The following is a 17,438-nucleotide window of genomic DNA, read 5'->3' as shown; positions in this document are numbered from 1 at the left end:
CTTGATTCTTTAGTTTAATCCATGGCTTCAAATTGGATTAAAAGTTGAGTGTCACTGAACTCCAAACCATTCAGTTCTTCCAGTTCCACTCCTTCACCTGAGGACTACCTTTAGAGCACAATGTGTGCAACTTCCTCTGAGAATACAGGATCGCTTTCTAGCCCTAGAAACAGGCTTCAAAGACGCAACATTAAGCATGCAGTGTTACCAGAGCTTGCGACCTGTTAAATATTTATTTTTTTGTAACGCTGGTTGCTATGATAAAGTTCACAGCTGCTATGAGCGAGCGTACGACGGTCCTGTTGAACTTTCAAGAGATGATTGGGAAGCCCTTCTTGTAAGAGGGGCCAAAGTTGGATCTACTAGGGACGAAGGAGGAAATAGTTTAAACCAGCCAATCACCATATTGGACAGGTCCAGTTCTTCTAAAAGTATCTGTGCCACTCCCATAAAGGATTTATGATCCATACGCCCATAGTCTCCCCATACAATAATCTGTTGGATTAAAAAGAAATAATACATTTTAAGGGAAGTAGCAAAGGAAACGAACTATTTTATGGAGAATAGTTCTAAGATGGATAGACTGATAATGTGCTGGTTTAATGAACCAAGCAAGAAAAATATGAGGTGGAAACACTGCTTGGGGTCCAAATTATTTTGACTCAAATTCATTCCTGGGTCTTTTCTAATTTCATCTTCTCCCTTCTGAGCCATATGATGATGTACCTAAAAAATCCCTTAACTTTTGAAGAATGGAATGGCCTTGGATGGTTCATGTTACATTTCATCTCAAATGAAGATTAGAATTTAGATTGTAACAGAGCTAAATCCAACCCCCAAAAAATCTCTTCATTATTTAAAACATGGACTGATACATTTAATAACATCAAAAAAAAGACTTTGCAAATTATGTTTGTAAATGCAAAAAAATATCCCCAAAATTTAATTAACACTAACCAGGGTTTAACTCTAAAATCCTAAAAGTCATTTATTTCACATTTTACCCAGGGGTGAAATCTACTTACCTTTTCTACCGGTTCACAAATATGAACATGCGCGCATGCGCTCCATTTGCACAGGCCACCTCCATGCATGCGCAGGACCTTCCATGCATGTGCATAGCATTAAAAACAGAAAGGTGGGTGGAGCCTGCTACCAAGTGCGCCTACAAACGTAAGTAGAACAGGGGGGGGGGAATTCACTGTGCCACGTGATTTAGATTAGCTAGAAATCAGGAATCCTGCCTTCTAGTTAATATAAATCGTGCATCATAGCTGATCATTGGAATTTTTGGTTCACTCAAACTGGTAGCATTTTTTTACTATCAGTTCAGGTGAACCGGGCTGAACCGATAGCATTTTACCCTTGCTTTTACCTATAAGAACAGGTAAATAGAATAAAAATATTTCTTTGAAAGGGTAAGTCCAAGAAAAACCTCCGATGATAACCTGGCAAGAATTTCAAAGTAATTTGCCACAGCCTTTTCTTAAAGTGTTCTTTCCACATCAGTCTTCAGGTCTGAAGCTCCTGATCATCTCCCATTCACCAAAGGTTATGAGATCTGTTCCTTAATAGTTAAGTTATTAACTATTTAAGATGCTAATCAAGCTAGCATCTAAAATTGGACCAGTGTAAAGTCTTGAAAAGAGTTCAGTACTGCAACACTGGAGAGATTAAAAGTGGAACATGATCTGAATTTAGGTCCTTTCATGTCAGAATGAGTGGTAATCTGTCTTGAATCTCATTACCAATCTATCACTCAGATTTTTTTTTCTTTTTAAACACTCTAAACTTTTTCAGGGTGATAAATGTTTAAAAAAAAATTGGAAAGCGTTTATCTATTTTCTTCCAAAATAGATTGAAATTTATCAACCCGAATAATTGTTTACAATTTAAAATATGGCTATATGAATGATAATCTGGAAGCAGCTCCCAATAACTACAACATACCAGTTCACCAATTACGTTATGGGACTTTTAATCTGCAGTCTTGGATTTCATTTTTATTTGCTGCGGTTTTCAGTTGTAATGTTGTATTGTACTTCTATTTAGGTCACAGCAGGAGGGAGCATCTAACTTACTTGGGCTAATTTTGGAAAAATGAATCAGGGTTAGACCTGATTAGCATAAGAATGGAAGACCACTATTAAATCTCCAGGCTAGACAGTTTTTGACTATGAGAATAATGCTGTTTTTACTCCCTTCCACAAAGGGAAAATAGAAAGAGTGAATATGGAAACAGCAGAGGATTAATTTTGTGAAGTATGCCTAGGAAGCTGTTTGGTAGAATTCTGTTAGAAAAAGTACAAGAAGTAACAATGACTAAAATTTAGGAGACGCAATGCAGCTTTACACCATATAGTGATGGGTATAACACTTTTTTGCACTTCAAATGGCCATTAATAAGCTCGTGAATGTAGCAAGAAAATTATGTTTGCTGATTTAATGAAAGTATATGACAGAATAAATCAGCTAGAAGTCTGGAACATTTAAGTGACTATAGAGATGAAGGCTGATTGCTGAACACAGCAAAAATTATATAGGATAAGAAATCATGGGTGAGAATAAATGGAATGCCTAGTAAATAGTTGAATGTTGAGCAGGGAATAAGATGAGAATGTGTATTGCCTTCTTTTTTATTTAATGCATTTACAAATAAATGTTGATGACATTAGCAGCAAGTTCGTCGGGATGTGAATCTTTGAACAAAGATGATACTGTGTTGTTGGATGAGAACCAAATGATTTGCAATAAATTACGGCTGTATGATACAACAAGTAATATAGAAAATGATGTAGCCTGAGGAGGAGGAGATAATGTCGCTACGACACGATGTACGATCTTGGAGCTCCAGGATCGCAGTTGATATATCTGTCGCTGGACAATCTTTTTGGACCTAAACCATCCCATAGAGATGGTGACAGGGAAGAGTACATCCTGCTAGTCTCAGGGACATCGCAAAGTCCCTGATCGCTCCAGGAGAACCTCTTCTTGCCGGTGATAGAAGCGCAGCCATTGAAGCTGCTGAAGTTGGGACAGCTCCGGAATGGGAGGAAAGCGGAAAGAGAAAGTGTTTGGTGAGGAAATTTTATTATTAGACAAGAGACTACCTAAAAAACTCAAAGCTAAATTAAATTTGAAAAAAGAAGAAAGTAAGTGGTGAAATTAAGCTACGTTAGATAGTGTGTTACCCCTGTTTTTAATTTTTTTTTCATGGATGGAACTTTTGCAAATGTTTCCTATTTTTTAAACTGAATGGATTAGTTTTTCTTCTGCTGCTGCTTTTTATTTCTTTTTATATACCAAAGGATTTTTTAAAAATTCCTTCATTTTTGCAATGCTGGACTGGATGGTCTTTTTCCCTATTTAAGAAGGTTTTTTTCTCTTTAAGCTTGGATTATAAAGAAGATATTAAAAGGAATACAAAGAAGGCTGTAATAATAGAAGGAAAGGAAGTAACACTGCCACTTGGGGACTGGAGGCTTGGAAACACTGTTTTTTTTCCCCTTTGATCATTTGATTTACATTTCAAGGTTCCTCAGCTTGTTTATTGAGAGTGATAGTGGGAAGAGCATGGGTTGTTTACATAGGTGCTCTTCAGGAGCTCTCTCAGCAGCTGGAATGAAGAGAGGAGAGGGCCTTGATTATAAATGAACGCTTCAAATCTAACAAAAAGCTTCGAATGCTATAGTGGCAGTGTTTACAAGTTCGAAGAATGTCGCAACAGGAAAAAGAAACCTTAACATTGCAAATGATTATGTTTGAAATCCAAAAAAGTTTAGCAGTAACAGAGAAACTTGAGAAGAGATTGGAGAAAATAGAATGCAGCACAGTAAAATTTGATAGAAAAAATTAGGATGTTTATCAAATGGAAAAAGTGGAGGACAGAGTTCTAAAAATTGAAGGAAAAAATAAGCAAAGAAACAAGAAAACTGTTGATACTGACAGTAAACTGAGCCTGGCTAGAAATGGAAAGAGTGGAATATGGAAAGGGGAGATAGATGAACTGGAACTCTATCCAAGACTTCAAAGCTCAGAAGAAGAAAAGAGAGAAAACCTGATGGAAGTAAGGAGAGAAACTTTATCAGAAGCATTAGTGATAACCAAAGATAAGGTGATTGAAGGAGCAGATGGAGGGTTTTGAGTTTACATAAGAAATGTAATGAACAACGTGCGAAGAGAAATTCATATAAGACCTACTAAGAAATTAATCAGAATGCTAATGCTACAAATGGCAAGAGACATAACACTGCACTATTACTGGAAAGATACAGGTTGATGTAATGAAAGCTTATAATAAAAATTAAGTTAAACTTAGTCAAATTTAGAGTATTATGTATAAAATGAAGTGATAATGGTTATAGTTAAAAATGATTGATAATTATAATAATGCATATATATGTATTGGTTTGATAGGAGGAAATTCAGTATAAATTGCAAATGGAGACTATGAGAGGAAGTTTAGAAATTAAATATAACCAATTCTTATTTAGAACATGTTATAAAGACGTAATCTTATTGTATGATTTTGGGAGGAGTTAATGGAATGGCATTATGTGGTTTTGCTTTAAATTGGAATATTCTATATAAAAGGATGTAAAAACAATTACAGTCAAATGAAGGTTAAGGTATGATGATAGCAATGTATATAAATACTGCATACTTGATTTAAAAATGTGTGATTTGATCAGAATTATAGGTGATGACTGTGGAAGGGACACACGGAAATTTTTGTAACCAACCGTCACACTTTCTATAATTTGTAATGGAAGATGGTTTTGTGTTCTTTGTTTTGTCTCTTTGTGTTTACTTAAAAATTAAAAAAAAAAGAAAATGATGTAGCCAAAATAAAGATAGCTGTTATAAGAAAAAAATGGATTTAATATTGGCAAGTTATACATAAATGACAAAGACTAGAGCAAGGAGATAGGCTGTGTACTTTGGTAGAAGAACAAATGGATGAAGAAATGTTCAGATGTGCAAAGATGAGAGATAGCAAATAGTATATGGTATGTTACAAAATAAATATGTGGGGGGCAAAGAAAGAATGGTTATGAGTTTCTCTCCACTTTGTAATATGAAAGTGAGAGTTGATATGATCGGAGAAACAGAAAAGTAAGTTGACCACAGAAGGAATGGGCTATTTAAGTGGCATGTGTGATAAAACAAGAAGGTAGAGTCAAACAGTGATTGATTGCTAAATTAATGCAGATTGAATACAAAACAGAGTAACCAGTATTGGTTTGGGGTTCATAGAAAGGATGAATGAGAAATCCCACAACTGATACATGAAAGAGTGAATGGTTGACAGAAAGGCAAGACCTGAGGCTGGGTGAGGTTGATGACTTCCTCAGAAAGACATGAGAAGTAGAAAGAAGAAATGCATGAAATGGGGTATGGAGATAGTTGGAGGTAGCATGTTTGGTAGAAGCTATGGTAGATTGTAATAGTATACAATAGTTTTAGCTATATTTTCTTTTCTTTTTCTTATTATCATTTAATTCCTTTAGCTAACTCTTTCTTTTTCTCTGCACTCTGCATAAAATTGCTTATCTCAAATGGGAAAAGCAAGATGGATGTCTGTATGTGTATGTTAAATATTTATGTAAAAGCAAGGTAGGATATTATTTGTTTATAAAGTTGGAAATGGATTCGCATAATAGAGAGCTTAAAACATTATTATGCCATAAAACAGCTGGGGGGAGGAAGGTTAGCCTTCACTATATTAAATTAATACCCAAGAGCAGAACAGGCCACAAGCAGAAAACCAATTTGCAACTGAGGCACGAAGGAATTGAAGGACAGGGGAAAGCATATGGCCTAACCCAAAGGTGCTTTTTCAAGAAGCAACTGGACCTTCTGGTTTTTCTTTGAAGACATTTCCAGATTACAAGATTTCAGAGCTGAGGAAGATTGTTGAATGAGAAGCAAAACGTCTTCAAAGAAAAAAGCCAGAAAGTCTAGTTGCCTCTTGAAAAAGCACCTTTGGGACAACCATGACCTGGATATGTCTGAGAATCTCCATAGGCATGTGGCCTACGTAAACCTTAGCACTTAGTAGCAGCTACTCCCTCTTGCCTACTTGGTCTCCCATCCCAAACAGAAACTCAGGCTACTGTTTCCTTGCTGCATAGTTCTTTTAAGGCAATCACCCAATGCTTCAGGGGCTTCTTTTTGATTTTATGGGAAGCAACCAGAAAAGAAACTTTTATCAGCACAAGTTGCCTCACATATCTTGAGAGGTTCAATAGAGAAACACACAGCTAGGCCTGTTGCGTGATAGTGGATGATATATATATATATATATATATATATATATATATATATATATATATATATATATATATATATATATATCTCATATCAGATATATATATATCATATCAGATATATATCTGGGCATACCGGGGGTTGTAACTCTAAATAGATACCTATCACCCTGGCTTAGCTGCTAAGGAGTCGAACTCTGTGGCTTAATGGTTAACACATCTGCCTAAGATGCAATACAGCACAGGTTCGAATCCTAGTAAGGGTATGACTAGCTGATGAGAGCTAAATAGCTTGAAATAGATCTATACTAGTCTCCCTTTATTTATTTATCAGCACAAATACAACACACACATACACACACACATATTTTAGAGTTACAACCCCCGGTATGCCCAAATATGGGAGGAAGATCACTACTTGAAATAGATCTATACTAGTCTCCCTTTATTTATTTATCAGCAGAAATACAACATACATACATACATACATACATACATACATACATATATACATATATATATATATAAACATACATACATACACACACACATACATATATATATACATACACACACACACACACACACATATATATATATATACACATTTACATACATACATACATACATACATATATATATTTACACACACACACACACACATATTTGTACACTTCACACTGAGATGGACACTGTTTTTGTTGTAGTAGCTACTGAGGTGTTCAGTGCACCATTTGGTTCATGACAGTATGCAGAATTAATGTAAATGTATACAGTCCAAAATGATGAAGAGAGAGTTTTATTGCCATATTGCTATAATGTTCTTCTCTTAGCTACCAGTTCACTCGAACCGGTAAGAAAAATAGCTACCACTTCACTAGAACTTATAGTAAAAAAAATGCTATCGGTTTGGGCAAACTGGTATTTCCAACAATCAGCTGTGACGTGCGATTTATATTATATTAATCTAAATTGTGTGGCACAGAGGATTCCCCCCCCCCGCTCTTCTACTAACCTTTGCAGGCGCGCTCGGTAGCAGGCTCTGCCCACCCACCTGGACATCATCATGTCCATTTTTGACGCTCTACGCATGAGCGAAAGGTCCTGGCATATGCAGAGGTGGCGTTCACATTTGTGAACTGGTAGCAAAGATAAGTAGATTTCACCCCTGATGCCACTCCTATAAAAACTCTCCATTTAAAAGTTTATGGTAAATAATTAGCAGGTGCTTCTACAGTTATCATTGTCACAGACTTCTGAAGTTAGCATGCCTATTACCAACGTCAGCTGACTCAGCAGCTGTGCTGAGTCTTCCTGAAGAGGAATAGTCTTCTTGTCCAAGTGCTAATGACCTCTAATGGTATGTGGGAATGACCTTAGGAGACAGGCACGAGCAGATATGATGTCTGTGGATTTTCAGTAGTTTGCCATTCTTTCTTTCTAGTGTTAAGAGAAAGTGTCTGGTCCAAGGAGACACTGCTGGTTTGTGTTGAAGGCAGAGCTAGAATTCATAGTTTCCTGGTTTTAGACTGGTGCCTTAATCGCAGCCCCCAACTAGTTTTTTAAACAATTCTACTAGCTAGCTCCACTGGTGGCCTATTGGCTCTTATTTCCAGCTACCTAAAAGCTTCCAGATCATCACTGGTCTGTTAAATCTGTAAACAACTTGGTAAAAGAAATCTAGTAATGTTCTTCCCACAGCAGGTATTAGAAGGTGGCTACAGAAAAATTCCCTTTGCTGAATGAAGATGCCCTTTGATGTAGATGCAATGGAAATCACAGTCCATTTTTGTTGTTGTTATACTGCTAATTCTACAGTGACTCTCTTTGTAATTGATCTCCTCACTCCTCTCTAAATTCCCAGGACAATTCTGTTTTCTTAAACAATGCTAAGTTGTCTTATACCATGTAAAGTTTGCCCTGCAATGAGTCATTATTGTTAATGATTATGCAATGTATTACTATAGTGGTCTTTTCTTTTGGGAGTCTGTGGTCATAATATAGTCTGTTTACGCTCATCTGCAACTTCTAGTAGGAGGCCTTCTCTATTATACACTTGTTTAAGCACTTCCCTTCCCTAGGGAATCCTATTAACAATACTATCCAGTGGTGGGATTAAAATAATTTAACAACTGGTTCTCTGCCCTAATATTTGGCTGGTTGGGCTTGGTGGGAGTGGCCATGGGGTATGACAGGCAGCACTTGGCCTCCTACACTCCTGGGAGCAAAAATGGGCCATGGGGGAGGGCGTGACACACACCCCTCCACATCCCATTTTTGGCCTAGTAGGCCTCCCTGCACTTACCTGGGAGCCAACACAAGGCATGTGGGGACTCCTGGAAGGGGCAGGGCAGAAAGGGGCAGGTTCAGCCAGCAATTTAACAACCAGTTCGTCCGAATCGACCTGAACTGGTCTGAACTGGCTGAATCCCACTGCTGGTCACTTACAGAAAGACCTCCTTAATGCGGTTGCCAGCTCTTTGGAATGCTTTTCTTCCTGTGTGAGGGCTGCTTACCTTTACATTGGCTAGTGGAATCCTACCTTTTTAGGGAGGTCTTCTCAATATTAAAGGTGGAGACAAAAGTTTATTTATTTTCATTCATTCATTTTATTCCTCTTCAATTGTTTTTTAATATGTATATTTTACTGTTGAACGGGACTGTAATATGTATATTTTACTGTTGAACTGTTGAACGGGAATTTTTCTGGGTCCTTTTCAGTTCAACTGAAATATTTTATGGGAAGCAGCATAGGAGTTTTTAAAAAAATCAACAAATAAACACGATTAATCTGCATAGTAGCGATGCAAATTACCTGTAAAACTTTCCCTTGAGAGCTCTCTTCAAATGACAACAGCTGCTGGTAAAGCGGTTCCAGCGTTTTTCTTGCCACTTTTGTTTTCTTTTTGGCTATACAGACTCCATTTTCTAATAGATACACCTTTACATATGGTGCTTTGGAGGGAAAAATATAAACAACTGTTAAGAAAATGTTCGCATTAGCTATGCCCTTGAGGAGGCAGTGATATTTAGCTTCAACTGAATATATCTTCACACAGTGCATTTATGAATGACCAAAATACATTACTTATGCAAGCTTCTCATTCTCTTTGTCCCTCTTCCCTAGGAATAAGCAAATACTATTAGTATTGCTTTAGGGTTCAAAGCAGGAGGACAATTCCGGCAGGCCTGGGGCTGTTGAACTATCCAGCCCCATTCGAGGTTACGGCTGTTGTTGAATTTTAAATTGCTGTTTTCTATTTTTATTTTTGTACCCCCCTCCTTTTTTTTATTGTTAGCCGCCCTGAATCTCTTGGGAATAGGGCGGCATACAAGCCAAATAAATCAAATCAAATCAAATTTACAATGGTAGCTTTGGATCCAAAGAATGCTAACAGTTTAGCTTGGGATTCAGATTTAACCATAGTTTCAATTGGAAAACTGTGACCATCCTAGACCAAAAATGCTATGGAATTTCTATAAGCCTGGCACTCTGACAAATTAGCCATCAATAGACACATAGACATAAACAATATTATGCAAAAGAAACAATCCAAAGCCAAAAAGGGAACAAAAAGACCAAAGCACCTCCCAATCACCAATCAGCACCCAGATAAACATAGATTAACTCCAACAGACCAGTAATCAAGTAAACAATACCCCAATCAAGGAACTGCCAAACAGGACTGCCCAACCAAAGAACTTTTAAGACTACCCTTATCAACACTGACAGGGCAAGTGACTAGTACATAAACTGAAAGTGAACCCCACTCCTTACTAGCACTGATGATGTTACCTACTTTGGATAATCAAATGTCTGCAAGAAAATAATAAAGCTCAGAGAATATTAAACACCCATCATACTAAGAGCTTCCATGCATATGCCCATATAGCATGATTAATTAATTTCATATATCAAAACTGGGACAGAATTGAGAAAATTGAATTTAAAAAGTAATATTCTGTATTGTGCAGATCTCATTTCTAAAGAAAAAGGCCCTGCAGGGATGGTTAGTACTGTAAAGCTGAGGCTACTTTCATTAAAGGTTATGGTTATGGAAAAGTTAAGGTTATAGAAAAACGAATTGCTCCCATACTATCACAGCATTTATAGTTCTGGGAGCTAAGCACACTTCTTTTACCTGGCAGTGTCTTTGAACCTGGTTTTACAACAAGGCCTCGTGCTCTTATTATTTCTACCTCCAATTGTCCCTTTTTGTCCATCATTCCAACTTGGATATCACCTAAAGTGAGGGGGAAAATGTAAGTACTTAAATAAAAAGCAGATACAAGGGTATGAATTCATGTCCACGCACATGCACACACACTCACAGTCTGTGATTATATAAATAGACATTAAAGTAAATAATTAAATCTCTTCTGTACCTCATCATCAGTTCAGTTGAACTGAAAACTACATTGATTACTCTCGATTGTGCCAGAGTCTTACTTATAGGACTGAACAATAGAGTTTCTATTTCTATTATTAACAATTTAAAAGGTAGGACGCCCTGGGATACTTCATTGGGGATAAAGTTGAAAAACATAGAGTGGGGGATCATGGGATGTACCAAGGGAACCAAAAATAGTGATGTGTATGATACTGCAAATATGATGCCAGAAAAGGCATTGTTCCATGTCCTTATCTATAACAGAACTTGGACAAGGGGTCCCAGGAGACATGCATGGCGAAAGTGACCCATGGGAGAAAGAAAGTCTGCTAAAGGATATAATTTTCCAAACCAGCCATATATCTAATTATAATTTTCCATAAGACTACCGTGATGTTTTCTAGCAGTTAACTAGGCAGAGTTGCAAGAAAGCCATATTGAATAGTGTTAAAGTGCTGGATTATGAGACGGGAGATCAAGATTTTAGTCCTTAGACACAGAAGTTTCCTTAGGTCAATCTCTCCTTGTCAGCGCTACTTAGCCCAGGGGTGAAATTCAGCAGGTTCTGACAGGTTCTGGAGAACCAGTAGTGGAAATTTTGAGTAGTTCAGAGAACCGGCAAATACCACCTCTGGCTGGCCCCAGAGTGGGGAGGGAATGGGGATATTGCGATATCCTTCCCCTGCCATGCCCACCAAGCCACGCCCACCGAACAGATAGCAAAAAAAAAAATGAATTTCACCACTGAATTAGCCACAAGGTATATATTTATTTATTAAATTTGTTTGCCACCCATCTCACTTCAAAGTGACTCTGAGTTGCTAAGACATTAAATTACTTGAAAGAAAATCCCCGTCACTTGTGCACTGATAGTTTAGCTGTAAGAATTAGATAAACACAATGCAAAAACAAATGGGACTTGTGACTGCGCAGATCAGCTGTTCAAAAAAATGACAACAGCAGCTCATAACCACTCTGAGATGTGTGGGATTGTGTGTGCGCGTGTGTGTGTACGTTTAATGAGTGTTTTCTTTCCTCTCCAAATCAAAATTATTCCAACAAATCTAAAGTGGATCTAGGTGGTTGACCAAGAGCAATTCAGTTTGAGTGTGGTTATTCAAATGCCAACATTTCTTACCCATTGCTGGAGTAGCTAGGGTCTGGCGTCCCACTAGCTGTGCAGGGCCAAGTCCATCCAGAAAATCACTGAATTGGCTGTCTGCTGCCAACCGCACACCAGGAAAGATCAAACTAATAGAAAGCACATTTATTTTTACTAAGATGGTTCTATCACAAAGATCCATTACAAATTATACTACAAAGGTGGGCAACTTTAGTTGCTGTATTTTTCGGAGTATATAAGAAGCACCAAGGTTTTGAAGAGGCAAATTAAAAAAAAAAGTTTTTGCACTCTGCAGACCTCCCAAAAATGTCCCGTTTTTCACGAAAACAGGCCTGTTTTCTTTTCCCAAAAAAGGGCATGAATAGCCTTTAGGAACCTTGCAGAGTGCTCCTGGGGGCTGGGGGGGTAAATTAGCAAAAAAAGGGCCCATTTTTCACCCATTTCTGCCCTCCCCAGCCCCCAGGAGCACTCTAAAAGGCTTCTAAAGGCTCTACACGGTCATTTTGGTGAAGAGGGTGGGGTTTCGGAGGCAAAAAATGCTGTATTCAATGTATAAGATGCACCGAGATTTTCAGCCTCTTTTTTGAGGGAAAAAAGGTGCATCTTATACTCCAAAAAATATGGTATATCTACTGTACATTTACAAATGTTATTTTATGACACAAAAAATAATTTATTACTGAATATGCTGAATATTTTATTTGATCTTAAAAATATTTTTGATCATATTACTTTGCAGTCTGACCTGGAACCAAAAGATTCTAAGTAGCTTATATGAAAAAAAAGCATATTTCGCATTCTTTATTTTATGTCTCAGTATTTTAAATGTGGCTTTTAATATGATAATGCAGTTGACTGAGATTTGCCTTATAGCACTTAGACTTATATACCATTTTACAGCCCTCTCTAAGCGGTTTAGTCAGGCTATTGCCCTCAACAATTTGGGTCCTCATTTAACCCATCTCGGAAGGATGGAAGGCTGAGTCAACCTTGAACCTGGTGAGACTGCCAAATTGCAGGCAGCCAGCAAGCAACAGAAATAGCCTGCAGTACTGCACTCTAACCACTGCGCCACCAAGGCTCTATGGTTTCTGAAAAGAACCAAACCGGGCAGAACATATTTCCTGCTAATATTTTCAGTCAAATACTGAATTTAAAGAGCTGTGGTGGTGAGGTGGCGCAGTGGTTAGGGTGCAGTTCTGCAGGCCACTTCAGCTGACTGTTATCTGCAGTTCAGCGGTTCTAATCTCACCGGCTCAAGGTTGACTCAGCCTTCCATCCTTCCGAGGTGGGTGAAATGAGGACCCAGACTGTGGGGGCGATATGCTGACTCTGTAAACCGCTTAGAGAGGGCTGAAAGCCCTATGAAGCGGTATATAAGTCTAACTGCTATTGCTACTGCTATTGCTATTGCTAAATGTTGCTAATTAAATATATGTCATGTAAGCCTCTGTTCTCAAGAGTATTTCATCTTCAAGAGTTACTCTAAGTCTCTTTCAAATGATATGTGAAGTATGACACAGAGTGAAGACAAAAGAGTTTGTTTTCAGCTAAGCATATTTGTTAGAATATTATAAAATGCCCTGCTTTACCAGATGGAACCCAGCTACTGTGATGTCATTCTTATCTTCTAAATATTCTGGCATTTTTTTTGACTGGCTGAAAAGATATTTGATCATTGTGAAGTATTTCTTTTGCAGTGTCATTGACAAATGATTGCATGGCTTGTTTTACCTCCTGTATCTTCAAATGAACGTTGCTCAAGATAGCTAGCTTCACACATACAGAATAGTGTCAAAACTAACGTTTCTGAACCTTAGCAAGTTTAAGATAGGTAGATTTCAAACCCTCATAGTTGGGGAATTCTAAGAGTTGAAGTCCTGGGAGACTGGAATTTCTGGACTGGAATCCTGGGAATGGCAGTCCACTCATTTTAAACTTCAAAAGGTTAAGAAACACTGGTCTAAACAGAGAGCGCAAAACTCAAGATGGTAGTCATGGTGGTGCCCATGAAGCCTGCCCCTTTTGTGCAGGTATGTGACATCAAAGCTTGAGCTTTGATTATACTGCAGCAGCCAACATCTTGGCTTTGTGCTGTTTCTAGAGATGCCACTGTCCTTCCACAACAGCCTTTTCCTACTTGGTACCTACCAACTGTGTTGAAGTAAAATTCCCATCATTCCCTTCTATATTGCCTATTGGTCTACAGCAGTGGCCATGCATGGCAGAAAAAATTGTGGGGGAAGAAGGATAGGATAATGTTTGTAACCCATTAAATGCATATGCTATAACTGTCCTTGTACTTTGTTGCATTTATAAAGAAGGTGACAGCCTTATTTATGTGATAGCCAGTCCAAACAACAGGTCCTGAAATTAGTATTGTGGGATATAGGAAAGTTCAGCAGGGGGAAGAATAGCTGGTGGCAGTCTGGGTACTCTCACGTCACCAAGTGATAGCAAATTACTATCAACTGCTCAAGCGACGAGCTCTGCTAAGATCCATGAAAAGCAACATATTTGTAGAATAAAAATATATATTTCATATCTATATATCTGTCTGTCTGTCTGTCTGTCTAGTTCTTGTTGGACAGGAAGTCGGGTATCAAGAGAGAGAGGGAGAATCACATTTATTGCTTTTTAAAAATGATAATTCTACATTCAATTAACCTCACTGGGATTTAGAATGATGCATGTTCGTGTGCAATGTTGTGATCTTAAACCTAATTTAAATCAATGACATTTGGTTGAGAGATATTTACTTACAACTACAGTCAGGACTTACTTTCCCTCTGAGCTATAACTGTTCATGCTGCCATCTGTAGACTCCCTGCTGGCCTGACGTGTCATCCAATTTCTCATCTCCACAGCCAACCCAGTTTCTGTGCTTCTCTGTACTGTACTCTTCAGTTTTTTACCACCTGCTTCTAAAAAAAAGTAAAAACACTTAGTTGTATCAAGTATCCATATAAATAGAAATGCATTTAAACGGCCAATATAAAGACAGAAATTCAGAGTTGTACAATAACACTAAAATTGCTTAGAAGACATTATTTTAATGGTAGTTCTTACAGCTATCACCGGCATATGATCTTCAAAGTTAAACATGCACAGTCAACCAGTTTTATTTGCACTGAATGTATGAAAATAATTTTGCCTGGGTAATTCCACCTAGCAATTACATTGGAATATAACTCAATGGACAGCCATTGCAATAACTATTGCATTAAGGGAAAGAACTTATGGTGTAAATTAGTTCAGGCATAAATAATTATATTTGAGCCAAGAAGTATCCTTTTATCTAGCCAGTAGAAACTACAAAAAGAAAGTGAAACAAGATATGGTATATATGCTTTGCATTTGTTGCTTAAATTCTTCATCGATTCATTACATTTCCCCTTTCATTCAGGAATTCAGAGGAGTATATATAGCATTTTCTTCTATTTTCCTGAACAACTTCTAAATCTAGTTAAGTTAATTAACTAGAAGAATATTATTGACACAACAATGTTGTCTTTCTACAGCAGTCTCCATGTACCCAGGCTCCCCATGTATCCACTACTTCAGCATCAGATATTGCTTAATCTAATATTTTCAGGAATTTCCAGAAGCTGAAATCAAATAGCTTATTGAAGAAAGTTTTTGTACAAGAAAACATGTATATTATAATTTTTATATTTGCAAAGTAAAATGGCATTTCCTTTCCTTTCTAACAAAGGATAATTTTTTAATCACCGCTTCCTCTGAATTTAGCAGGTGCTCTACTGAATTTGACCATACCAAGAAACTAGTAGAACAACAGAATTATTCTGCTAATCCAAATGCTTCCCATAAAACAAAACACTCTGACTGATGTTTAATATTTAAATGCTGAATATTATTATGAGTAGTTACAGAGGTTTAAATTGAGTGACAAAACAAACTCCAGTTTAATACTCAAACTCTTAAGGTAAAGGTAAAGGTTCCCCTTGCACATATGTGTTAGTCATTCCTGACTCTAGGGGGTGGTGCTCATCTCTGTTTCAAAGCCGAAGAGCCAGCGCTGTCCGAAGACTTCTCTGTGGTCATGTAGCTCTCATGCCTAAATGCCAAAGGCACATGGAATGCTGTTACCTTCCCACCAAGGTGGTCCCTATTTTTCTACTTGCATTTTTATATGCTTTCAAACTACTAGGTTGGCAGAAGCTGGGACTAGTATTGGGAGCTCACTCTGTTACACGGCACTAGGGGTTCAAACCGCTGAACTGCTGACCTTTCTGATCGACAAGTTCAGGGTCTTAGCCACTGAGCCACCGTGTTCCTGACACTCAAACTCTTAAGTTGTTTTTTTTTAATTTTTTTGCATTTATCAATTGTTCCAATCCTGAATTATTCTAAGCAGTGTATAAAAAACCCACACAGTAACAAAGTTGTACATATGTGTTTTAATAATTATTCAAGAGTTCAAATTTAAATATTTTAATTGTGAAGAATGAAATGAGTGTTAAATCCTGAATAATGTACTCATCTAAGAGGAAGTGTAGCAAGCATAGAATTTATGTAAATGTATATCTTAATATGTTTTGAAGCATATCCAAACTGGTGCATCTGCTTTTATATCTTGCAGCATAAAGTACAATGGAGAACTGTGACTATACTAAATAGTTCGCTATAGAAAGCTTGCTAAATTTCAACATGTAAGATGTCAGAAAATGATCTATCATATGGAGCAATGATGACAAGGGACTGTGATTTTAAATATTTGATACACTTGTGATTCAACAGTCAATCTTTCAGTGTTACAACAGTTTCCCCTTTGCAGTTTTTAAAGCTACAAACTACAGGAATAAAGTTAATTTATTCTTCATTAAAGTACTTCTGTTGCTTTTCCTCAAAGTAGTATATGGGAAAGGTGGTTAATCTCTATCCTCTAAAAATGTATTTAGGTAAGAACAGTTTTCTAACTCCTTGAAACATTTTTTTTTAGTTATGGGTTCATATTTTTGCATGCCAACTTTATGGACAAATTTTCAAAAAGAAAATTTGAGTAAATAACCAAATTCCTACCAATCTTGAGTATTCTCCCCCTATTTAATACATATTTCTTTGCACACACATTTAAAAAGTACAGTATATGCATATATGAAAGTAAGTTTTTGTATATTTGCCAGAAACCTCACATTGCAAGAAAGTACCCATCCAGGACACACCAAAGTATTAATTATATATAAACTACATATTTAAATATAATTAATGTTTACTAATCAAAATCAATTGCCTGTAAAATAAGGTACTGTACTGTACTCATTTTCACCCACATAAATTGCTTAGAAGTACAAAAGAACAACAAGCATATACAGTACATACATTTATATACAGATATAATTTCCTTCTTCTTTCCAGCAGAAGCAGTTGAAAGGAGAAGGAACAACAACAAAAATAACAACAACAAACAAATAATAAGAATAGAATATGGAATAAGGAAGACTATCCCCACTGGACAGGGAAAGAAATTAGAAAGGAAGAAAGGGAAAGGGATAACAAGTCAAAGAAGGGGGGGCGGAGATTTAAATATGCCAAATTTGCAGTGTTCCAAGTAACAAGTAATCTTCAGATACACCTTCAAAAGCATCCAAAATTTGAACATCAAAAGCTATGGATGTAGTTATTTGCCCTTCC

General features: G+C 37.1%; 1 protein-coding gene across 1 annotated transcript in view; it reads right to left on the bottom strand.

Moving 5' to 3' along the window:
• Positions 1 to 276: 276 nt before the first annotated feature.
• Positions 277 to 17,438, bottom strand: part of RIMS2 (regulating synaptic membrane exocytosis 2) — a 301,167-nt gene continuing 284,005 nt past the window's right edge. Inside the window, 5 exon segments of the mRNA XM_032222740.1 lie at positions 277 to 495; positions 9,085 to 9,224; positions 10,412 to 10,513; positions 11,799 to 11,911; positions 14,566 to 14,707. Of these exon segments, the coding sequence (XP_032078631.1) occupies positions 277 to 495; positions 9,085 to 9,224; positions 10,412 to 10,513; positions 11,799 to 11,911; positions 14,566 to 14,707 (716 nt within the window).

The sequence above is a fragment of the Thamnophis elegans genome, chromosome 8 (genome assembly GCF_009769535.1).
Source record: "Thamnophis elegans isolate rThaEle1 chromosome 8, rThaEle1.pri, whole genome shotgun sequence".
Lineage (NCBI taxonomy): Eukaryota > Metazoa > Chordata > Lepidosauria > Squamata > Colubridae > Thamnophis > Thamnophis elegans.
The sequence above is the reverse complement of the archived record's forward strand: the minus strand, read 5'-3'. Positions and strand labels throughout refer to the sequence as shown.